The sequence below is a fragment of the Prinia subflava genome, chromosome 10 (assembly GCF_021018805.1).
Source record: "Prinia subflava isolate CZ2003 ecotype Zambia chromosome 10, Cam_Psub_1.2, whole genome shotgun sequence".
Classification (NCBI taxonomy): Eukaryota; Metazoa; Chordata; class Aves; order Passeriformes; family Cisticolidae; genus Prinia; species Prinia subflava.
Genome location: NC_086256.1, coordinates 2,427,063 through 2,451,083, shown reverse-complemented (window position 1 = coordinate 2,451,083; position 24,021 = coordinate 2,427,063). Strand labels below are relative to the sequence as shown.

At 47.6% G+C, this 24,021-nt stretch overlaps 1 protein-coding gene across 5 annotated transcripts in view; it reads left to right on the top strand.

Moving 5' to 3' along the window:
• PATJ (PATJ crumbs cell polarity complex component) overlaps window positions 1–22,719 on the top strand; it is a 141,899-nt gene extending 119,180 nt beyond the window's left edge. For 3 of the 5 annotated variants that reach the window (XM_063406946.1, XM_063406943.1, XM_063406944.1), the window contains 11 exons: window positions 1,468–1,551; window positions 3,528–3,721; window positions 5,472–5,619; window positions 6,686–6,772; window positions 9,502–9,619; window positions 11,251–11,291; window positions 11,550–11,672; window positions 12,686–12,790; window positions 16,067–16,164; window positions 17,683–17,806; window positions 20,052–22,719. In XM_063406946.1, the coding sequence (XP_063263016.1) occupies window positions 1,468–1,551; window positions 3,528–3,721; window positions 5,472–5,619; window positions 6,686–6,772; window positions 9,502–9,619; window positions 11,251–11,291; window positions 11,550–11,672; window positions 12,686–12,790; window positions 16,067–16,164; window positions 17,683–17,806; window positions 20,052–20,198 (1,269 nt within the window). In that variant the 3' untranslated portion in view covers window positions 20,199–22,719. The remainder of the gene's footprint in view (window positions 1–1,467; window positions 1,552–3,527; window positions 3,722–5,471; window positions 5,620–6,685; window positions 6,773–9,501; window positions 9,620–11,250; window positions 11,292–11,549; window positions 11,673–12,685; window positions 12,791–16,066; window positions 16,165–17,682; window positions 17,807–20,051) is intronic. The other 2 variants (XM_063406945.1, XM_063406947.1) reach the window with 2 other exon arrangements.
• The last annotated feature ends 1,302 nt before the right edge of the window (window positions 22,720–24,021 follow it).

Sequence of the window (24,021 nt, the reverse complement as noted above, 5' to 3'; positions counted from 1 at the left end):
TACCTCTATATTTTATTTTATTTTTTAATCTTTTGATTCTTTCAATGACTTGGTACACAGCTCACAGTGTTTCCCCTTCATTTATGCAGATTGAAATCTCTTTTCCCCCAGCTGGGACTCTTGTATCAGCTGTAATCCATTTGTGGTTGCAATCCTCCAGGCTTTTTTCATGGCCTGGTGTCCATGGATCAGGGGGAACCTGTGGTGCTGTGCTCCAGCAATTCCAATCATGAGATGAGCTGTAGTGGGAATGGAAGGGAGTCCTGCTCTCAGCTTTGTGATCTGAGCCTTACCTGAAGGATATTTAAGTTCTGTGTCTGTGCTGGGAAAGGCTCATGAGGCAGCCTGGGCAGGGGCTGAATTGGTGAGGAGAGATGTGATGTCCAACAGTGTTCTCCAAACGTGGAGAGGCCTTTTCCCACCCCAGAGCAATTCCCTGCCCCAAGAGCCCACCACAAGCAGGATTTGCACGCTCCAGCCTCTCCAGCTTTTCTTGGGAGCGCTGTGGGAAAGCTCCTCTTGGCTTTGTGCATCCTGCTTGTGAGGGGCTCCCCAGCAGCATTTCTGCAGGGTGGGTTTGAGAAGGGATCTCAGAACCCACGTGTGTCACTGAAATCACCGTGTTTGCCCAGAGCCAGCGCCGGTGGCTCAGCTCTGGGGCCGAGGCTTTGCTGGTGGTGCTGAGGAGAGGAGCAGGTTTTGCACCCTGGAGCATCCCACCCTGCAAGCTGAAGCACTGCAGCAGTGCTTCACCTATAGTCACCCATTTTATGTTATTTTATTAAGGAAAAAGGAAAAAAAAAAAAAAAAAGAAACAAACAAACCAGAACAATGCAAAGGGAAAGCACCAGCAAGAGAACAGTATGTTCTTTGTAATGCTTTTTCTTTGGGGACATCTACTGCTGGCAATAAGATTAAATCACTGAAACCTTCCCTGAAGCTACATCTGCCACTGCCTACATTTTCCAACCTCAGTAATAAACTAACATTTGCCATTGTTCCTTTCTTCTGGATTTCATTTCTTACAGATTTAACCAGCGCTATTTACCACAAGGCATTCAGCTCTTGCTTAAAGCCGAGCTCTATGCCAAGTCCCTAAAAATATTCATAGCTCCAAAGAATCTGGTTTTAAATAATATCATTAAAAGTAGATGATATTAATACAACAGTTCACACTGAGTTCACGTGCTGCTGATGCCAATGTATGAAAATGATGGAAGAAGCTCTAGACAAGACTACCCTGAAGTGGGGAACAAAATCCTTTGTACGGCTTTTGATTGCAGGAGTCACTTTATTATCCTAAAATACTGAAGATTTTTAAAAAATCTGTGTTGCTGTTGTGCTTTTCCTGGCCTGGAGTGCTTCATTTTTTAACTGTGGGGCTGGTGGGGAGTGTGGGGTGGGCCATGGTGGCCAGTTTGGGGGTGTTTGGGGAGCAGGGTTCACACCACTGCCTTCTTCCCACAGGACGCCATCGTGATCCATGAAGTTTATGAAGAAGGGGCAGCAGCCCGAGATGGCAGACTGTGGGCTGGTGATCAGATTCTGGAGGTAAATTACATTCTCTGTGTGTGTGTGTTTGATTGTGGAGACTTGTTCTCAATTCAGCAGAGGTCCCTTGTAGGTTGAATAGGATCCATTCTCGAGGCTTCCCTTCTGTCACTGAGAACGTCCTGAAAAATTCATATTTCCTTATATATTCATATAAACTGAAGGTACAAATTGAGAATACATTAAATTTAATTGAGCAAGGCAGTTCTTGAATTACATAGTTCAGCTGTCATGTCCAATAGCTTAGTATTATTCATCTCTTTAATCTTTCATTCGGAGGCCTGCGCTCCCGACACCGCTCCCGCATCTCTGCTCCGCCTGAAATCCAAATGTTGAGCTGGGATAACGTGGGGTGAGGAGGAGAAGGTGGCTGTAGCATCTCTGGAAGCATCTCTGCCAGTATCCCTGCCAGTATCCCAGTCAGCATCACCCCACAGCATCCCAGTCAGCATCACCCCACAGCATCCCAGTCAGCATCCCTGCTGCAGCTCCCAGCTCCCCCAGGCCACCCTTCAGGCAGCTGGGGAGTGGCTGCTGTGAATAAATGTGGGTGATTTTCCCCCAGACAAGCACGGAAAAGCTGGAGGGAAAGGGTTAAGAGGGAAGTGTTGGTCTGTAAATGAAAGCTGCGTCAGGCAGGGGTTCAGGCAGCTGCTTTGCAGCTCTGCTGTCAGCTCAGGACAAATTCCCAGCATGGCCATTAAGGCCTCGGTGTGTAGGGTTAGGAAAATAGCCAGGGGTACTTGGGGAGTTGTCTTTACAGCTCTTGCACTGCAAATATTTTTGTTAGCGTTGGGGCCGAGTGTTGTTTTGGTTTTATAAATAACGGGGTATTAACAGAGCACGGTAATTAGAGGGTAAAAATGGGGCAGGTTAATTAATTCTTCTCTGGCCAAACAGGAAAGTGCTAATGTTGGTGAGCCATAATATTGTTATTATTTCAGCTTTTAAAAGCTGTATTAATCAAAAAGATGACTGAATTAGTTTCAGATTAGTGTGATAAAGCACACATAGATGCCTGTGTCGAGGAAAGAATGTCAATGGACTTATAAATAAATGTGTGCAGAATTGGTACAAAAGAATATAGAGAATAAAGATTAGTCTTAATTATCTTAATGTAAAATTAGATATGACTGTAGTTTTGCACATCTAGAAATTCTGAGACATACTTTCATTGCCTTAAAACTTATGGAAGTGGATTAACATTTGTGGTTATTCTGTTACAGTTCATGCTACTTCCTAAAGAGACTTCAAAAATGTCTAAGTATTGATATGTTTTGGTATGAAGAAATAAAAGATGATTTAGTTGACAGAATATTGGCAAACACCTTAAAGGGCACTTGTGGATCAGGCTTGGCAAAATTAGATTAAGTTTCACATTGCAGTAGGGTTTTTTTTAATGGAACATTTAAGCAGAACTTCTGGTTCTGTCTGACATTTCTAAAATGCTGAAACCTTCTTAGGTTATGGTAGGAGAAGTGTAGCTGGCTGCTCCAGCAGCGGTCTGGTGTGCCATCTATTGGGAAAAAAGGAAAATCACCATTTATTCCATGCTGCCTGGGACTCTCTGTGGCCATTGATCTGCTGGAGTTTCTGGTTCCTTCTGTTTCCATCCTGATGATGTTATGGAGCTGGGGGAGAAGGGATCCGAGTGCTGGCAGCTCAAAGGAGCACGTCCCACTTTGTGTAGCTGGAGAAAGCAGCATTGCTTAGAGGTTCCAAAGGCTTGAGGTTAAAAGGAAGGGAAGAACACCCAAAACTTCCAAGCCCAAATGTTCTGATTGCCAGGATTTACTCCAGGCAGTGTCACAGAGCTCCATAGGACACCCAGGATCTGGACCCTCTGGAAATGGGAACGCTCACTTGGAGCACCAAGGGGTGTGACAGGGACAGATCTGTGGTGTCCCCCACGGGCAGGGGGTGACAGGAAGGCCATTTATCCGTGCCCTGTGGAAATCACACCCTGCTCCTTGCAGGTGAACGGGATCGACCTGCGCAGCGCCAGCCACGAGGAGGCCATCACGGCGCTGAGGCAGACGCCCCACAAGGTGCAGCTGGTGGTGTACAGGAACGAGGCACACTACAAGGACGAGGAGAACTTGGAGGTTTTCTCTGTGGATATCCAGAAGAAAGCGGGCCGAGGGCTGGGGCTCAGCATAGCTGGGAAAAGGTGAGAGCGTCTCTGGTCTGACAGCGCTCCCGATGGGAAATGTTTGGGGTTTTGACATACGAGCAAGTGTAGCTGTTAAATGGAATATGAAATGAAGGGGAAACTCCATAAGGAGCAGGATTTTATATGTAAATATCTTCCAGGATGCAATGGGGCCGTGGTTGTGGCTCCTGTGTCAGAACAGAGCTGAGAAGTGGAGGCTGCTGCTGCCCAGGAGAGCTCTGGGCACAGAGAGGGAACCCCATGCAGAACTGGGGGCTCACTCTGCTGTGGCATCAGGGTCGCTGTGTCTCAGGGCTCTGGGGCCCTAACCATGGCTTTTCTGCTTTCTAAATTGGGGAATAAGCCTTCCCTAGCTCTTTCCAGGATGTGCCTTTGCAGATGGATTTGTGAGTTATGTTGAGCTCGTGCTCAGTTCCGAGGTCAGGGGAGGGTGAGAGGCTGAGGTAGCCCCAAACCCTGAGCAGCTCACAGTGACTGTGCCACACTGCAGAGAGCAGTTTGCAGAGCAGAACCTGAGATACACAACCACTGAGACTGGAAAAACCCTCCAAGGTCATCAAGTCCCACCTTTGACTGATGTCAAAGAGCTCCAAGTGCCACCTCCAGCCCTTCCTTGGACACCTGCAGGGACGGGGACCCCAAACCTCCTTGCACAGCCCCTGCCAAGGCCTGGCCACCTTTGCATGAAGAAATTCTTCCTGATAGCCAACCCAAATCTCCCCTGGCACAACCTGAGGCCGTTTTCTCTTGTCCTGTCCTGGCTCCACCCTCGTGTCAAGGAGTTGCAGAGAGCAACACAGTGGGAAGTAACAGCAGCCTAATAAAATGTGACTTTTTCCTGATGCACCTCTAAACCACTGCCATTAGATCACTCAAACCAGAGCACTGATAGTTTTAATCTTCCTTTGCTCAAAGAGATTTATGGCATGACACTTGTTCAGTGTTGGAGCTGCCCTCCTGAATTGCCAAGAATAATTTACTTTTGCAATTACAAAGCACCGAGTCATCATCCTGCCTGCCTGTGGTCAGTAGAGTTTCTGCAGCAGTTTTTGGGTGGCAATGTTTAACCCAGGTGTTGTGAGCAGATTGTGGGGTGGGTAATTAATTTAAATGATGTAAATTACCCTGCAGATGATAATCACAGTGTCCAGCCCTCCTCCTTTTGCTTCTGTGCTGAACTTCCTGTGCTGCTCCTGAACCCTTCAGTGTGGGGATGCCCTCCTTAGAAGGAGCCAAGCTGCTGAAGTTTTTTAAATGATACCCAGGTGAAATTCAGGGTGGGTGGTGGTGTGTCCCTCAGGTGAAGATAAAAAACTGCCAGGCCTTGGCACTGCAGCTGGCACCAGCTCACAGCACGGTGAAAAAAACTCACAAAGATCATTGAGTCCAACCTTTAACCAACACTGCCAGGTCCACCACTAACCCATGTCCCATCAGGAGATAGTTTAACTCCATTATAGACCAAACCTCAGGCTTCTGTTCATATAAATGGTGTTTTCCATAAATCTTTATGTATCCTGCAGTCAGAACTAGCAGTTCAAGGGGAAAGACAACATTAAATATTAGCAAATCATGCTGTGGTTTTAAAACTCATCGATTTTTTTTTTACACAGCTGAATGGGGTGTAAAACTGGCTCTTCCTCTGCTCACAGGTTTCTTTTAATGTCTCTTAAATGCAAGTAATCTAAATTGGTCTCCCAAAGAATATTGGATTGTGTAATTAGCCATATGCTTCTTGCATTGTTAGAAATGGAAGTGGAGTGTTTATCTCTGACATTGTTAAAGGAGGAGCTGCAGACCTAGATGGAAGATTAATTCAAGGAGATCAGATTTTGTCTGTAAATGGGGAGGATATGAGAAATGCCTCACAAGAGACTGTTGCCACTATACTTAAGGTGAGTACAGAACACATTCTGAGATATTGAATTGCAGTTACTGACACTGTGCAAGGTAATTATCCTGAAGTGCTATTTACCATACACAGGACACCTCCAGCTGATTACTGAGACAGGAATTTCATTTGAAGTAACTGGGAGGTTCATTTAAAGTCACTTCTCTGTGTATTTCTAGGAATTGGATGATACAAAGCAGGAACACAAAGGCACATTTAGTATTTAGGCATTTATTTGAAAATGTAACTGTGTATCCCGTGTGTTAGGAAAGCACTTGGGAAATGGGAGAGGCAACACAAACCAGAACTGAAATAAATCATTGGCTCTGCTGTACTGACCTGCAGCGGTAAAATGACAGCTTAGATCTGTTCCTGCACAGCTTGCCATCTTCCAGGAGAGATTTTACTCTGAAATTCTGGGAGAGGTTGCCTTTTTCCGTGGCTGGTTGGGCTGGGGGAGAGGGCAGGGGTGGGGTGGCCACGGGTGCCACCAGTGGATGCTGAAGACCCATTCCTGTCCCAAACTGCATCTGCTTCCAGGGCTTCCCCCCTGCCATCCCCACCAGCGTTTCTGCACATGATTTCTTTCATTCTTCAAGGGAAAGGTTAATTATTTCCTTGCTTTTTTCCATTCAGGGTTGGTACCTTGCCAAAACTTTACCTATTTAAGAATTGGGAACCGGTGGTGCGAGGGTATTTTGTTAAGTCGGATCCATATGGGTTAAATTCACCCTTTTCTGCAGTATTTTGCCTCTGAAGGGTTTTTCAAATGTCTGCTAAAGAGTTTGGGGCTTTTTGTTTGTTTTTGCTGAGTAAATGGGCCATCAGTTTGCAAGGGGGTGTTTCATACTAAACTCAGCAACCAGGAGAAACCTTCAGGAGAAGTCAAAATCCACTTTTTGTATTGTCTAAATACAAGAGTTCATGTTTGGAGCATTCCTTGTGGCTTTCTTCACGGACTTGTGGTGCTGAATATAAACATCATTCTCTCCAGGAGAGCATGAAATATCATATGTCTGCTTAAATTGTACATTGTGGGTTATTTTGTTGGTTTTTTTTTCTTTTCCAAGTGTGCTCAAGGCCTGGTGCATCTCGAGCTGGGGAGATTGCGAGCTGGGTCATGGCTGTCATCACGGAAAACATCCCAAAACAGTCAGGTTAGTGACAAATTCCTTTTTCTAAACTGGAGCTGTGAAGGGCAGGGCATGGGGATGGTGCACAGATGTGCACATGGAGCTCATCCTTCCACAGACACTGCCGAGGGTGGGGAACAAAATATTTCATCCTCAGAATTTTCTGTGCTGAGCTGCAGCTGGAATGCTGATGGAGCAGAGGAGCTGCTTCATGGATTTATTGTTGGAGGAGTGTCTTCCCAAGACACACCAAAAATCTGAAATATCTTTCTCAAATGATGATGCCCAGAAATTTTTGGTTGGAAGACCTGCAAAAAACTGCTTGAATGTATTTTCTGCAGCTGTTTTGTCTATCAAAACAAGCTAATGAAACCAAACTGTATCTCTGCCTGTCTTCCAGCAGAACCACAGGAGAGCTGCTTTCCTCTCCAAGAAAACACAGAGCAATTTCCTGCTTCACTTGCTTTTTACCTGAAGCGAGGACAACAATTCATTTTTCAATCAGAGCAACCTTTCCCCTCTCCCTGTGCCCCCCAGTCTGCTCAGACACCAATCCTTGGTGTTAAACCTGGAGGATTGCAGGGGGGAGAAGCAAGGCACAGAGACTTAGAAAACTTCTTCTTAATGGCTTTTCCTTCTGAAAATCGACAGCTTTGCCATTGTATTTAAGGTGCCAATGTCTCTAACAGGGCAGGGTGAGGCTGAGGGGGGTTTGGCCTCTTTCTGCCACGGGGAAGCTGCACATGAGGGGATCCAGCAGTGCTAAAAGAAGGGTTTGTTTTTTGGAAGCAGAGGGGAGGAGCCATAGGAGGCTTAGGGGAGATGTGAGTTAAAGCAGGAATGTTTTTAAGGAGGTCTGTGAGAGGCCTGTCCATGAACAACCACAAAAAGGTGCCAAAATTATCACAGCATGGGGTGATTTCTTCACTTCCTAAAGGCCAGCAGTGGTCCTGGCTGGCTGGAGGTGGTGAGGTACCAGGAAGGGCTGAAGCCATGTGGGAATAAAGCTGGCTAAGCCCAGCTTTAAAAAAAATGGCTTTGGAGAAACCTCTGCAGTGCTTGCAGCAGGCAAGGAGAAATGAAGGAACAGAGGGAAATTGCACTGATTGCATTAAGTCAGCAGTCAGGTATTACATTTGGTTTTGGCCATTGTATCAACAGGAAGCCTAAGCAAAAGCAAAGTAATCAAAAAGAGACAGGGGAAAATTATCCACCAGGTTTTACCATGTAAAGCTCAAGCTGAAAGGGAAGCAAAATGCCACAATATCTAACATGGGTCTAGGTAAAAATTCAGATCAAATGACATCAGCTCCCTTTTTGGTAGCATAAGAGGCTTTTGCAGGAACCTGGTAACTCCTGCCTTTTTTTAAATACAAGAAATCCTAATCTCCTTGATGCAGAGTCACTTGAGAGCCTTCATCTCCCTGCTCTGAAGTGACTTGGTGATTTTGAAAACTGAATAAATGTTTCTCACCAAAACCCTTCCAAGAGTTATAAAAATCTTGGCAGATGATGCAGCAAAACAGCCTGAATGATTTGCACAACTGCAAGAGCTGCTTTGGAAGGTGCTGGCCAAGAGCATCCAGACCTTTTGTCCTCACTTGGCTTTTTCTGGGTCCCCTGCATCCCCTGAGCAGTGGAAATCGAAGCCCTGTGGAGCAGGACAGGGGTTTCTTTCACAGCCATGGCAAATGTTGTTAACTGGGCCACGAGTTGGCACCCAGGGGTGGAAGCTGTGCCTGGTGTTTGTCACTGACAGCTGCACCCTGGCCAGGAGAATAAATGTGTCAGGGATTTTGAGTCACTGATGCATTTTTGGGGGGGAGAAATCTCTGCTGTGCATGGACAAGGATGGAGCAGATCTTTGTTCTGGACTAGGCAGCCCAGCTGGGAAGGTCTGGCTGTCCATGGAACCTGTTGAGGTGCACTTCCTAAATTGATAATTTGTTTTCCTCGAGGGGCAGGGTCTGAAGATAAAAGACAGATAAGGAGAGAGGGAAAAGGAGGGAAATGGAAAGGGCAGCAGGAGGGAGCTTCTCCCTTTGGAGGCTCTCCCTGTGTCAGCTCCCACGTTCTTCTGGAAATGAGAGGAGCTGCTTGGGCAAACAGGAGGAGTAGGGGCAATTACAGTGGATTGAGCTGAAACAGCAGAGATTCCTGCCAGGGGCCAGGATGGTGTCCCTGTTATCCCCCCTCAGGTGAGAGAGCAGCTGTTTGTCCTCCTGGGTGCTCGTGCATGCAGGGGCACACAGGGAAGGTGCCCATCATTTCCCCTTCTCTGAGGTGTGGGGACACCCTGGGAGCACCTGAGAACAGGGAACACTGTCTAGAGCTGACCTGAGCAACTCCTAAGTGTGGAATAAGGGTCTGCAGCACTGTGGGGTTGGAAAATCCCTCTGAGACCTTCAAATCCAATCATTCCCAGCACTGCCAAGCCCACCACTAACCCCTGCTCCGAGTGCCACGTCCACACATGTGTTAAATCCCTCCAGGGATGGTGACTTCACCTCCACGGGGAGGTTTTGGTGGGTTTCCCCTCCCCAGAGGGGTTTGCACTTGCGTGGCCAATGTGGCATTTCCAGTGTGGCTGGCACAGGGCACAGCTGCACCCGTCTGTCGCAGGCTCTGCTTTCAAGTTCACTTTTTGGGCTTTGACTCACACCCACCCCGAGTCAAAAATAAAAATTTAAAATTTAAACATCTTTAAAAATAATTAAAAATTAAATTTTTTTTAAATTTGTTTTCACCCTCAGGCAAGCCAGCAGAGCGTCCACAGCCACTTCCACCCCGCGCTCGCTCCCGTCCTCTCCACCTTGCAGAGCTTTGTCAGCACAAAAAGATCCTCAGCAGACACGTCCCAGAGAAGCTCAGGTACAAAGTGGGCAGCTGTCAGAACAGCTGAGTGTGATTTGCTTTATGTTTGGGCTGCTTTAAAAGCCAAACTGAACACTTGAATCTGGCTTTCCTGCCCAGCCTCCCTGAAGACGCCCCACGGATGTTTTGAAGACATCCCAGAAGATGACATTATTTTTATGTCTGCTAGAGGAGTAGTGGCCCCTCTGTTTTAAGTGCAGAATTCCTGTGCCCTTGTCAGAGGCTTAGCACAGGCCTGGCTCTGACATTAGAAACTGTTTTCTCAGGGAATAAAGCTGCCACCACTTCATTTATATCTTTGTTGCTCTTGAGTGCATAAAGGGGTGTTCTGTAATGAGAGAGTCACAATGCCCAGTTTGCAATTTGCAGGTTTAGAGAGCGTGAAATCCACAACCCACAGCAGCCTGGAGAGAGTTGCTCCAGGAGCTGGGAGCCTTTGCTCCCATCTGACCATGGGCAGGAGGAGAAGATCTCTCCTGCTGGTTTACAGGCCCTGCAGGAGCCTGGTGCCTTTTGTGCATCCTTCCTTGTGCTGTCTGCACTGGGCATTTCCTCACCTCGATTTGGGGTCTCCAGGGCTGTGGCCACTGTCACTGACCTCGGCTGTCCTGGTCCTCCTGCCCAGGCACACCTGCATGGATGTGGGGAGTGCTGGTTTGGGGGGGTGAGGATTGTGGAATTGTGGAAGAGATTTCCTCTGCCAGCCTTCTGCAAGGCTCTCAAAATAGTTTCATTGGAGCTGATAGAGTCAGGGGTGAGTGTAGCAGAGCTCAGGACCTGACTACACCATCAGCTGGTTGGGCTGGAAAAGCTGCAGTTTGAACAATGCCTCTGAAGTTCCTCTTTACCTTGTTCCTTTCTCCTGTTTTCTTTACTTTCCATTCTTGCTTCTCTTCCCCCTTTCCCACTTTGCCTCTTCTCTTTCCCCTGTTCCTTTTTTCCTCTTCCCTTTTTCCTTTCCTCTTTCCCCTTTCCTTTCCCTCTCACCTTTATTTCCTTCCCCTTTTCCTTCCCCTCTCATCTTTATTCCCTTCCCTTTTCTTTCCCCTTTTCTTTCCCCTTTTCTTTCCCCTTTTCTTTCCCCTTTTCTTTCCCCTTTTCTTTCCCCTTTTCTTTCCCCTTTTCTTTCCCTTTTTCCTCCCCTTTTCCAGTCTTTTGAGTACTTTTCCCCACCCTGTGACTGGACACACACCAGCCTGACTCGCTGCCTGTCCATTATTTACCAACACAGCACAAAGGGGAAGAGGAGATCCCTGGAACCTCCCTGTTCCCAGAGCCCATTGTGCAAGGACGCCGTGATTTAGGAATAATGAGCCAATCTTTAATTGACTGAAGGCACAATAGGGCTGTTCTCCAGGCTGGCAGGGTGCTGCTGTTCCACAGATTGTGGCTGGGCTACAATGGGAGTCACGGTGACATCGAGAGCCGGAGGAATTTCACCAAATTCATCCTTCCTCCTCCTCCTCCTCCTCACGTGAGCAGCACTGCCTGCCTTGGCACAGGAAGGCTCCACTCCTGCTTGGTGATAATTCTGCCTAGGCAGCAAGGGACCATTGTCACCTGACAGTGTTATCTCTTAATTATATTATCTCTTAATTACAGAAGCTAATTGTTTGTTTCTTTCTTAGTAGGAGCCGATATGGGCCCAAGGACTGTGGAGATAACGAGGGTCAGTGAGTTGTTTTCTATCCATTCATGGAGCCCACTCCTTTCTCTGAGGCTGGGACATTTTTTTAGCATTTCTCACAAGTCAAACTGTGTTATTTGTGTTTGCAGTGGGGTGTTGGGTGTGTGCCTGTGAGGAAATGTGTGTGTCAAACCCATTTTCTCCCTGTTCCACAAACCAAAGCCGTCACTTACTGCCCTACCCCGAGCACGGCCCTCTGCACAGCCCCTGCTGCAGATGTTTGGTTTTGCTTTGTTCCAGGGCCCAAATGATGCCCTGGGTGTCAGCATAGCAGGAGGGAAGGGCAGTCCCCTGGGGGACATCCCCATCTTCATCGCCATGATCCAGGCCAGCGGCGTGGCCGCGCGGACACAGAGGCTCAGAGTGAGTACAGGGCCCTCAGCATCTCCTGTTCCACGTGTCCCTTGGAGCCTCAAGTACCTCTACACCTGCTGTCACTGATCATCTCTCACTGACCACTCTGCCTCTTTTTATATAAAAGCAAAACAAACTAAAAAAAAACCACCTCAAAACACAAATCTGCCTGTCTCTTCCCATCTCGGGAATAGCAGCGATTGCTGCTCGTATTGGAAAAGTGATGTTAAAAGGAAGAACTGAATTGCATTTGTAGTGGTCATGGAATGTCTGTGTTCATCCAGACCCTAGAGGCTCTCTGGAAACCACAGGTATTTTGGGAACTCTGGACTGGGCATCATTTAGAGCTCAAACCAGGTAGAAAGCGGATCATAAATGAGTTGTTTGACCTTAAGATCAAACCCAGATCAGACCCACAGCACTTGTGGGTTTCCAGGCATGGCCATGGTGAACACTTCCAGTTTTGGGGAGAAAGCTTCGAGGAATCATGAGGATTGAAAAGAATTTATTATTAGATCCACATGCTTTGGCCCATGAGATTCATTAGGACGTGCTGCCACACTCATACCTTGTCTCTAATGGAATTAAACAATGGCAGGGTCAAGATAATTTTTGTATGTAGGAAGAAGAAATCATCCAGGTTAATTGGATTAATATCAGGAGTTGCTACTCTTCCTGTACAACATTCAGCACGTGCTTACATGGTCTGGAAGAATATGAACTTGTCTGCACATTCAGACACAAATGAATCCTTTCTGGATGGGAGGACAGCAGTGAAAATCTCCCTCTCTCTCTGCTTGCACACAGAAAGAGTAAAATACAACCCACCTTTGTTTCTCTGATCATATTGTTAGTGTTAAAAAGGGATGGGAAATGATCACTGGCAGTGCAGAATCCTCACAAAAGAGATCCTGCAAAAGAGAAGCGTGACTCTGCAGTGCCAAGTTCACGAGGAATTTTAAGCGTTCTTAATTTTAATTTTCCCTAATGCTGGTAATTTTCCATTACTGTTGTACTTTCAGGTTGGAGATCGGATTGTCAGCATTAATGGGCAACCTTTGGATGGGCTGTCTCATGCAGATGCAGTTAATCTACTAAAGAATGCTTATGGGAGCATTATCCTGCAGGTATGGTGATAAATTGAACATGCAGCTGCAGCAGGGTAGATAAATGGCATTCAGGAAGGGAAAAAAAAAAAAAACCCTGAGCATCCCTGGCACGAGGCATCACAGAATTGCAGGGTGCTTTGCTGGTGGGAATTACACAGGAGGAGAGCAAGAAATCATTTCCATTCAAAAATTCTTTATTGCCATTCATAGGGGCTGTGAGCGTGGTTCTATAAAAGCATGACAAAGGGAACAAAATGACTTGTTGCCACACGTGATAAATCAACAAGCTTCCAAGTTGTGGGTTGGTTTTTTTTTTTAAATTGGAAGTTAACTAGGAACAAGAAAATGTGTGTGTGGTTGTGATGTAATGAGACAGAGACCCACAGGGTGGTTTCCTTGTCCTTGAAAGAAATTCTAGCAGAATTTAGGAAAAGTGATGGCACCACCACTAAGACAGTGCTGCCTGGAACTGATTATTCATCAGGTAAAGGATAAAAACACTCAGGAGAGAAAACAGTGCTGTCACTGCTGTGCTTCTCTGGTAGCTGACAGGGACATCTTCTGCCACGTTGCTTCTCACTGCTGCCTGCCTCTGCATTGATCCATAGTTTATTTTTATGTTTACACAAAGAAATCTTGCCAGTTAGAATTCAAAATTCTGCTCGTTCACAGAATATTGAACAATTGGAAAACAAGCTGAAGGCACCACTGAAATCTACTTTTAACTCTCTTTATCATCACAGCATTTTGGATTGGAACACGTCCTGAGGGATTTCTGCAAGCTTCTTGCTTGTATTATGACACAAATGTGACTATAAAAAACAGGGGGAGGGGGGAAGGGAAAAAAAGAGGCAATGAAATGACAATAAACTTAGTTTGAGAGTTGCTTATTCTTTGTTTTGTCTGCCCATGAACTGCTGACCCGGTAAGTGATGAGCCAGTTCCAGAGCAGATGGTGTTTTGTGTCGTTCCATTGAAGTCAGAGGAAACACACAGATTTACACCAGCTGAGGATCCTCTGTTAAATTATAGTTATCATATTGTTACTAACGTTGAGTAATTTCACTTCTCGTGTCAACAGTGTTGCCTGAATAGAAAATGAGAGCTTGCTGCAGAACCCAAAATTGCTCATTTTGAAAGCTGTAATACAGCTCAATGTTGCACCTCATGATGGATTTAAAAATGTTCCTGATGGAGCACCCTGTCCCTGGGTCACTCACACAAACAGAGGGGTTCTCCTGGAAATGCCACAGGGTCAGAGAGCTGCTCCTGGGAGTGTCTTTGGCTTTGTCAATTGGCTGCTTCTCTTCCACAGTTTTGCTCTCTGAGCATTCCACCTCATTAAAATGAGCTTGATACTGTTCAGATGATGGAGGTTTATTGGGATAGGATAGAGCCTGTTTTCCTCTATTAAAACTCAGCTCTAGGAAGGTGGGATGTTGTATTTTAACCCCTGAGGGTGTCAAAGCCTGGTGATGGTTCCTTTCCCCACAACCACGGGTACCTCTCCACCACCACCCTGCTCTTTTTATTTTTTATCCAAACAATCCAGATGGAACAATACTATCGCTGTGATCATCACGGCTGATGTGCCATTAAGTAATTCTGTTTATTATCAGGGTAGACCACTTTGTGGCAAACTGCTCTGAAAGGTCAGATAATTGTGTTCAGTGGGGTGGAAAGGCTTATTATGGGAATGTCCTGGGAAGGGGTTTGCAAATGGGAGATTAAGGTCTCGGGGGAACAATCTTCCCTCTCGGCTGTTTTGATGCCTTGGTTTAATTTAATTTCTTTTCTGCAGGTGTAGTAATGAGATAAGGGGGAGCTTCTTTACAAGGTTGTTGAACTCTGATACGTTCTTGCTGCCAGCTGAAGATTTTTGAATATAGATTTGGGTTTGCCCTCGTTTTATTGAACGGCAACAGCAAAAAAAAAAGACAAATACTGGCTGGAATTCCCTACCCTGGTGCCACGGGCAGGGAACCTTGGTGGGGTCTTTGCTGGCTGTTCTCATCTGCTGGACCCTCTTCCTTTGGGGCATCCTGGAACCCGAGTCCTGGGAGGCAAAATCTGCATAGAAACCTCCTCTGTCACCCCCTTGGCTCCAGATGATTGGGAAGAGGGAAATATTGCTGTGCAAGAATTGTGAGCACTCATTTAAAACAGATTTATAGAACAAATTCCTTACTTTGAAAAGGGAAGTTTTCCTTAAAGCCAAGTTCACAGCAATGAGTGGAAGAAGTACCTGCTCACTTTGATAAAATAAGGCCATAGCTAGAGGAAATATTGGAATTTTTCTTCCTGGCTGTTTTTCACTGTGTCTGAGCTGAACTCCCATCTGCAGTAAATATCTCCTCAGAGGGAGATGGAGTTAGGGGATAACCACAGCGTGTACTTGTTAGGAAATTGATGTTCTTTCAGCTGTAAATACTTCAAATCCAAACCCCTTCGTGGTGGTTTCTTCTAAATTTTTTCCAGGAAAAAAAAAAAAAAGGCAAAAAATCAGCATCAATGAAATAAAAATGAAGTTAATGTCAGGGCCCTCCCTGTTCTCACAGAGGGAATTGCTTCCCAATATCCCACCCATCCCTGCCCTCTGGCAGTGGGAGCCATTCCCTGTGTCCTGTCCCTCCATCCCTTGTCCCCAGCCCCTCTCCAGCTCTCCTGGAGCCCCTCCAGGCCCTGCCAGGGGCTCTGAGCTCTCCCTGGAGCCTTCTCCTCTCCAGGGGAGCCCCCCCAGCTCTCCCAGCCTGGCTCCAGAGAGGCTCCAGTCCTCAGAGCATCATTCAGGATGTTTTCAAAATAACAGAGGACCCAGAACTGGGAAGTTGGACAATCAGGTTTGTTTTCATGCTAAAAATTCAGAAAAGTCAAAACCAAGGATTAATTTGTTCCCTACTCATGGAACAAACCAGTCTGAGGCATTTCAGGGTCTTTGCCCTGTAGTGCCTTGGTGTTCTCTTGAAGGTTATGGTGGTTTCTTTCAAGACCAATCCTGGACCACTTGTGTTGAGTCTCTTTCCTTGGAAAAGCAAGGAAAAGCAATCCTTTTTCTCTGGATTAGCCAGAAAGACTCTTCCCCTTTGCTCAGAGCCTGAGTGAGGGTCTTGTGAGGGCAAGACAAAGCTTCAGAGCAAAGTTTTCAGTGAACCCCCAGGAAGGTGGCTGCTCTCACCTGAAAGCGTGGAATTACTGGAGATTTAGGAGATCAGGACTTTGTTTTAAAGCTTTCTCAGTGAAAAAATTCAACAGCTAATTTTCCAGACTGTGTTTCCTTGCCTCCCTGTTGTGCAGGTGGTGGCTGACACCAACATCAGTGCCATTGCCAGCCAGCTGGAGAGCATGTCCACGGCCAGCCCCAGCCCGCCCGAGCACCCCGCCGAGGATCCTGAGTGAGTTCCTGCTCTCCTGAGGGCTGGGCTGGGTTTCTGGGAGAGGGGCAGGGTGCAAGGAGGTCTCTCCCTTTGCTTCTCTCTCAATTTTTCCATCACCTTTCAAATGAAAGCTCGGCCGCCTTCCCCAAGCTGATGATGAGCTCGTGTCTGTCTTCGCCTGCTGACAGAAATTGCTTGAGTAAATAAGCACAAAATGTGTTTCCAGGCATTATTTCTGGGGTTTTTTTCAAGGAAAAAATATCCCTTTTCTTCCTTAATGTCATGCTGACACGATATTTCTGCCGTTTTCCATTGGCTTCCTCATCTGAAGCAGTTCTGATCATAGCAATTTGAAATAATTTGGTATTGGCAGACTGATGCCAGAGGTGTTAAAAAACACCTTACAAAACATGTCCCAGGACTTTGTCTTTTCAATCTTTAGAGATTTATGAGTCAAAAAAAAAAATCCAATTAAAATAATTCCTGCTTGCAAGCACTTGTGAGTGGTGATGGAATTTGGAGGTCCAGCCCTGCTGTGCATCATTCTCCATCCTGTGCTTCTCACACTGCAGCATCCCAGTTCCCATTCTGAAATTCATTTATTCTCCATTTCAGCTCATCATTTTCATTATGCTCTTCATTTTCATTCTGTGGTTCATTCTATTTATTGTAAGATGTTGCTGCCCTGCCTCAGGAGGGTTGAGTGTAAAAGTTGAGCTATTTGTGCTGCATTCTGTGGTCTTAAAATGTGAGATTCTGGTTTCATTGCTGCTCTCAAAGGAGAAGTGCTTGCTTTGCTAAAGGATTTGTGTTCTTTTTTTCATATTTGAAATTTGGGAGGGGAAATTTGCAGCAGGGAAATTTGGAGGTGAAAATATGAAGCAGAATTAGGTATATCCTAAAAAATGCATAGATATTACTCAGCTTGGGCTGCACCTTTAGACAGGTGGAAGATGCCAAATGTTTTTCATGGAATCATGGAATGGTTTAGGTTGGAAAAGCCCTCTCAGATCAAGTCCAACTGCCAAGGCCACCACTGACCCCTGTCCCCAAGTGCCACATCCACACTGGGATGGGGACATCACCACTGCCCTGGGCAGCTGTGCCAGTGCCTGACCACCTTCTGTCCACAACAGCTCTTTCTACACACGTAGAAATTACTAAATTCAAATCTGAGATGGATAAATTCATCAGAGTGGTCTAAATTCCACAAAAAAAAAATCTTCCTCTGCTCAGTGTAGGCAGAGAAAACCCCTGAAGAGTTCAGGCTCCAGCTGATGAGCTCTGGAGTTATGAGCATGGGGATGTGGGTATAATATAATAATTAAAAATAATGTTTTCCAAGTGAGGAGCTGGAGCTCACAGAGCAACCTTTGAACTCTGGGCTTTGCAGGAATGTTCCAGTGCAAGGGTCGTGGTTTGTGACTGTGTGAAAAAACTCGTGCTAGATAAATGTCTCTGTAATAAGTGTTCCTTCTGCATAAAATCCCCAGAGACAGACATTGCTTATCTAAGTGATATTTATTGTGTTTTCAGAGCACCTCAACCTAAGATTATTACTTTGGAGAAAGGCTCTGATGGACTGGGATTTAGTATTGTAGGGGGGTATGGAAGTCCCCATGGAGACCTGCCCATTTATGTCAAGACTATATTTGCCAAGGTATCTTTTATTTTTTGTTTTCTCCCCTTTTTTTCTGTATTATCTTTAAAAATAAACCTAAGATTGGGCTTGGATAATATATTATGTAGCAGAAAGCAAAATGTGCTGTCTGAGTACGTTGCTGTGAGTTAGTGGACCCAGGACTCATAGCTGGCTTCTCAGTTTATTTTTCATTTTACTGATGGCTGAAACAAGACACTTTGTCTCAGCAAAATTGCTCTGTGTACTTGGGAAACTTGGGTTTGTACATTAAAATATTTATAAGGCAGTTTTCTATCTGTAAATCCCCCAAGAGATTTCCAGGAGGTATTGAAGGCATCTTTTTTCCCCACTGTGCAGGAGTGAGGAATTTGCAGAGATGCTGTAGCCTGATGAAAAACCAGAAATTAGCTCATCTCTGATCCCAGAGATTCTGGGGGGATTGGGGTTCCCTGCCAGGTACAGAGAGCTCCAACCTCTGAGGCTGGAGAAGAATCATAAAATAGCAAATTACAGGAGGGAGAAATGCCCCTTTTCCCACCCATCCCCTGCTAAAGATGAGCCAGCAAGACTTGTCAGGCATGGCCACGTGAGGGGAGTTGTGGAAATGGGAAGAAAACCAGTGGGAATTCGGGATGCTTCCCATAAAATAAAAATTGTGCAGTCTGTCACATGCAGCTGCTTGCCCTGAGCCTGCCTGGTGTCACTTGTGGCAGGGTAGATGATGTAGTTGAGAAAATTTTGTCTGAAGGTAAAGTAGGAGCCATATCTCCTGCTATTCTGGGCCTCAAACCACAAATATCTGGTATTTTTACAGTTTTAAATTATTAAAATACCGTGCCTTTCAACTGGTGCTTAGGGTTACAAGTTTTTAGATGTGAGCATGACTGAGAAACCCTAAATGGAACCCAAAGTTCCTGCAGTCACTGGTGGGGCAGAAAGAGCCAGCCCTGGGCGGGCAGGGCTTGGGATTTAGCCAAAAGAACTTCACCGAGACATCTGGAGCACAGGAGCCATTTCTAAAGCTCTCTGGAAGCTTTCAGGACTGCCACAGAACTTTTTAGGTTGGAAAAACCCTCTGAGATCACCCAGTCCAGGCATTCCCCCAGCACTGCCAACCAGTGTCCCCAAATGCCACCTCCACAAGGATGTGGGATCCCTCCAAGGACGGGCACTCCCCAGGGCAGTCTGCTCCAGAGCTTGGCACCTTTTGGTGAACAGAATTCTCCTGATGTTCAGTCTAAACACCTCGAGGCCATTTCTTCACCTCTGCCCGGGGCTGGGGGCACTGCCCAGCTTGGTTCCCTCTCCCTCCCCACTTTCTCAGCTGTTTCTCCGCCGTGAGGCATGGAGTGCATTTGAACACTGCTTTAACGAGCCTGTCCATGATCACTGAACCCAGAACCAGCCTCCACCCGGGCCATTTCCCAGGGCACAGCCAGCCCTGTCCTCCCGGGCCGTACCCTGCCGGGGTGGGGAGCGGCGGCCGTGGCGCTCAGAGCCGGCGCGGCGCTGCCCTTCCCTGGGCCGTGAGGGATTCCCAGCGCTCTGTCCCCCGTTCCAGGCAGCGTTCCGGGCTGCAGGAGCCGGGGGTGCCGGGCTGCAGGAGCCGGGGTGCCGGGCTGGGCTGCAGGGGGTGCCGGGCTGAGCTGAGCCGGGAGTGCCGGGCTGCAGGAGGCTGCGGGTGCCGGGCTGGGCTGCAGGAGCCGGGGGTGCCGGGCTGAGCAGGGGGTGCCGGGCTGAGCCGGGGGTACCGGGCTGGGCTGAGCCGGGGGTGCCGGGCTGAGCCGGGGGTGCCGGGCTGAGCCGGGGGTGCCGGGCTGAGCAGGGGGTGCCGGGCTGAGCCGGGGGTGCCGGGCTGGGCTGCAGGGGGTGCCGGGCTGCAGGAGCCGGGGGTGCCGGGCTGCAGGAGCCGGGGTGCCGGGCTGGGCTGCAGGGGGTGCCGGGCTGAGCTGAGCCGGGAGTGCCGGGCTGCAGGAGGCTGCGGGTGCCGGGCTGGGCTGCAGGAGCCGGGGGTGCCGGGCTGAGCCGGGGGTGCCGGGCTGAGCCGAGGGTGCCGGGCCGGGCTGCAGGGGGTGCCGGGCTGAGCCGGGAGTGCCGGGCTGGGCTGAGCCGGGCTGAGCCGGGGGTACCGGGCTGAGCCGGGGGTGCCGGGCTGAGCCGGCGGTGCCGGGCTGAGCCGGGGGTGCCGGGCTGAGCCGGGGGTGCCGGGCTGAGCCGGGCTGAGCCGGGCTGAGCCGGGCTGAGCTGTCCTTTGCCGTTGCAGGGCGCGGCGGCCGATGACGGACGGCTGAAGCGCGGGGATCAGATCGTGGCCGTCAACGGCGAGGCCCTGGAAGGCGTCACCCACGAGCAGGCTGTGGCCATCCTGAAGCGCCAGAGGGGCACGGTGACACTGACGGTGCTGTCCTGAGACACAGGGTCCCTTCAGGCCATCCCCAGCCCCCGGCAGAGCCTGGCAGACGTGGAGCAGCATTCCCGCATCTCCAGCTTCATTCGGCCTCCGCGGTTTCTTTTTTTTCCCAGCCTTTCTCCCCGCCCTCCACGACTTCTGGTGGCTTCGCAGGTTTCTCTGGATGATTTAATTAAAGGAACTTAAAAGGACAAGACTGGTTCTGGTTTATTTAAGGCGTGGCTGAACCCCAGTTGCGACTGCCGGACCTGGAATGGACTCGCACACAAAAAAGAATTCAGATTATCACCTGATCCCATCTGAGGAGCAGGAATGAACGCCAAGCGACTTGTCATCTCACTCATGATTTACTTATGCTAATTGTTCTTTCAAGTATGCCAGAAAACATTAGCAATGTAATTAAATTACCGCTGTTCCAAATGATGAAATATCAAATTCTCCTCTGGGAAATTATTTGTGCTCGGCACAGTAAGTCTGATAGTCAAATGTGAACTTCTCATGTTTATCTCTTTGGGTAGGTCTATGGAAGTTAGTCAGAGGTAATTACTGTGATGTGTCAATTTGCAGCCTTTAGCATGAAAAACAAACGAGGGGAGAGGGAAATTTATTTTTTTAGGCTTTTAAAATGTTTGAGCCTTTTCAGATATTTAGGCAGCATGAACAACAACAGCGTAGCTCATTCTATTCTAATTATATTTTTTAAGAAGAAATGTGCTGATACACGCTAGGCATGTCGCATACAAAGGCAGTTGTTGTCATGCCAAGCTGCAGCATAATTGTTCATCCTGAAACTTTAATGAAGACAAAAAGTTTGCTTTGGGAATGTGATCCTGTAATTCTAGGAGTGACAGTGAGCAGTCCCTGCGGCTCGATGGAGTTCATCCTCGCCAACAAACTGATGAACATTCCCAATTCTCCCCAGGATCAGGCAGTGCAAGGAAGAGGCTTGCATGGATCGTGGAGGATGCTCCAGAGTCAGTTTTGGGTAACACTGGGCACAGCAGGCAGTGCTGGGATGATCTCCCACAGCCACGTGCAGCACTTTGGGATGAGTTCCTCAACCCCCTCCAGCTCCCTTCAATCCCCCAGCCAATTTTTGGGGGGTCTGAAGCCCACAAGGAGCCTTCCCAAGGCTGGACCCCTCTGGGCCAGTCCTACTGTGGAGGAGGGTGCAGGAATGTTCAGGCAGAAGTTCCCAGCTTCATTCAGTCCCAGCCATCCCAAGCAGTGATTGCATGAGTGTGGCCTTGGTGATTTAGCAGATGAATTTGGGAAGCAGATTCCTGCCTGTGCAAGGCCTGGTGGGTTAATGTTCCTGTCCACAGGAGCAGGAGGGGTTTGGAGGAAGCAGCCCAGTCTGACTGGACTATTTGGTGTAATTTATAATGGTGGTCTAGCTGGGAGAAATGAAAGAGGGACCGGGGTCAGAATTGGCTGCTCATGTTGTGTGAAAAATTCCAGGAATTAAATGGAAAGAATGTTGAAAATCTGCAGTTCAATAACTGAGCAGTGTAGGGGATGTCAAAGGTGCAGTTGTGCTGTGTAATTTAGTGGAATTTTCCCCATTTTTACATACAGGAACCAGTCCTGAAGCGAGGTAAACTACATTGAGACAGGAATGCTGTGATAAGTTCTCGTGGAAAAGGGTTTTCCTTATTTTCTTGGAAAATTTTCCGTAACTTTAGGCAATCACAAAGTGCATTTAGCCTGCTGGAACCATTGGTGGGTATTCCCTTAATAGTGCCTGGAAGAGACTTCTCATTTTCAGTGGATTCCCTGTTTGATTTGCCAAGGGAGGTGTGAGTGGAATCTTGATTGCAGACTCCAGACTGGAATATCTCCAGATGCAGAAAACTGGAGAATTCTTAACAAGCTGCTTTGGTTGCACAAGTATCCGAGGCATGCAGGGGTTCAAGGTGAGGTGTGAGGAGGCACCCTCAGCAGCAGTGTGTGGAATTTATCATCCAAAGGGAATGATTCCTCTGTCCTGTGTTTTTATGGCCGTTGCATTCCGACCCCGAGGCGTTGCCACATTTAATCAATGAAGTTGTACACGGCTATTTATTAGCCTGTGATGCACATGCAGGGCATAGACATAAATAATAGAATTTATGGGCTGAGACATTTTGCACTTCTCGTTGCTCAGAAGGAGAGAGAACATTTTCTGCTTCTTGTAATTTGCACTTTGTGTGTTCGACTATATTACTGCCAAAAAAGAAAATTATATTGCAACTAATTGATAAACCAGTGACCATGCTCCACGTGCAGGACCAAGGCAGAAAATTCAATTTGCACCACGCTTGTCTGGGTGGAGGTGTTCTGGTTTGTTTAAAACTTTATTTCTGCGCAAGGGAAAAAGCAATTAAACCTCCTGATGTATGTTTACGTAGATCAGTACAATGAGACGTTTTCTGACTTCAGAGGTTCTAAATAAAGCTCGGTTGCGTAAGTAGGTGTGCATTTATTTTATTCTGTATTTTAATTGAAGTCAGCATTAAAAGCTATTGAGATGTTGCCCTGATATCCAGTTTAAACTTCCTCTGGCAATTTTTTCCTCTGTTTCCTCTTGCCCTGAGGGTTTTCCTGCCTTGGTTTGAGGACTCAGAAGGGCATTGTGCTGTTCACAGTCCCTCCATCATCTTCCTCACCTGGAATAACCTGCTGCTGGCAGTGACAGCATCAAGGACATTTCTGACAGCTCTCAGGGCTGTTGGCATCTCTTGGCCAGCTCATATCCAGGTGATGATGTGGTGCTGTTGGGTGGGCAGCAGGTCAGCCTGGAGGGATCAGGGACTCCACCTCATTATCCTGCTGATGAGGAATCATTGTAATGCCCCTAAATTCCCTGTAATTAATCCCATGGTAATTACCACCCTGGAAGTGTGACATCCATAGAGCATGTGGAGGTAATGTGATTATGCCAGGATGGAGCAGTTAATGTCCCTCTGCCTGAACGCACTGGAGTGAATTAATTTAATGTCACACATGTATAAAACATCAGTTTTCACAGTTGTGCTGAGAGGTGATGCATAATTCCATTATCATCTTTCTCCACAGGTTCACAGGTGGATTGATGTCCTGGTTAAACCCTACCATGGACACTGTTACCCCTCTTGGTAGGGTTTGTTCCCCAAAATGCACATTCCTGGGATAGCTGCACCTTCCAGGAGGGCAGCAAATCTGAGAGATCTGTGTTCTGCAGCATCCCAAATGGAAAAGGAGCAAGGGTCACCCTGACTTTGCTTTTAGCCTTTTCCAGGTGGGCTCTGAGGGCTCTGCTGCCTTCCCAAGTCTGGTGGGGGTGAAGCAGAGTTCAGTCCCAATTCCTGCACAAAAATGGAAAATATGCAGTGGTGGCACAACCTCTTAATTCCCTCTTTCTTTAGGATCACAGAATCCCAGGATGGTTTGGGTTGGGACAGATTTTAAAGCTGTCAGGTTGCTCCAAGCCTAATCCAACGTGAGGGATTCCTCAACAGTTAAAGAGCTCTTAAGGAATGTTACGTTCTCCAGGGCAGGTGTTCCCACATCAGGGTTTATTGTCCCATTTTGAGAAGGATGAGGAAAACAGGGTCAAGATTCCTGGTTCTGGGTCTGCAGGGAAGCACTGGAGCAGAGCTGGGGCCTGGCACATCCTCATGGACCCGCTCCAGGAGCAGGCAGGGAACCCTGCCCAGCCCAGCACGGCTCTGGGTGTTGTGCTCTGGGTGCTGCTTCTGCTGAAACGGCACTAGATGGAGCAGTTGACAAAATATTGCATTTCTGCAGCCTGGAGCCCAGGGCTGGGGCCCAGCCAGAGCAGCTGCTCCCAGGGACGCTCTGA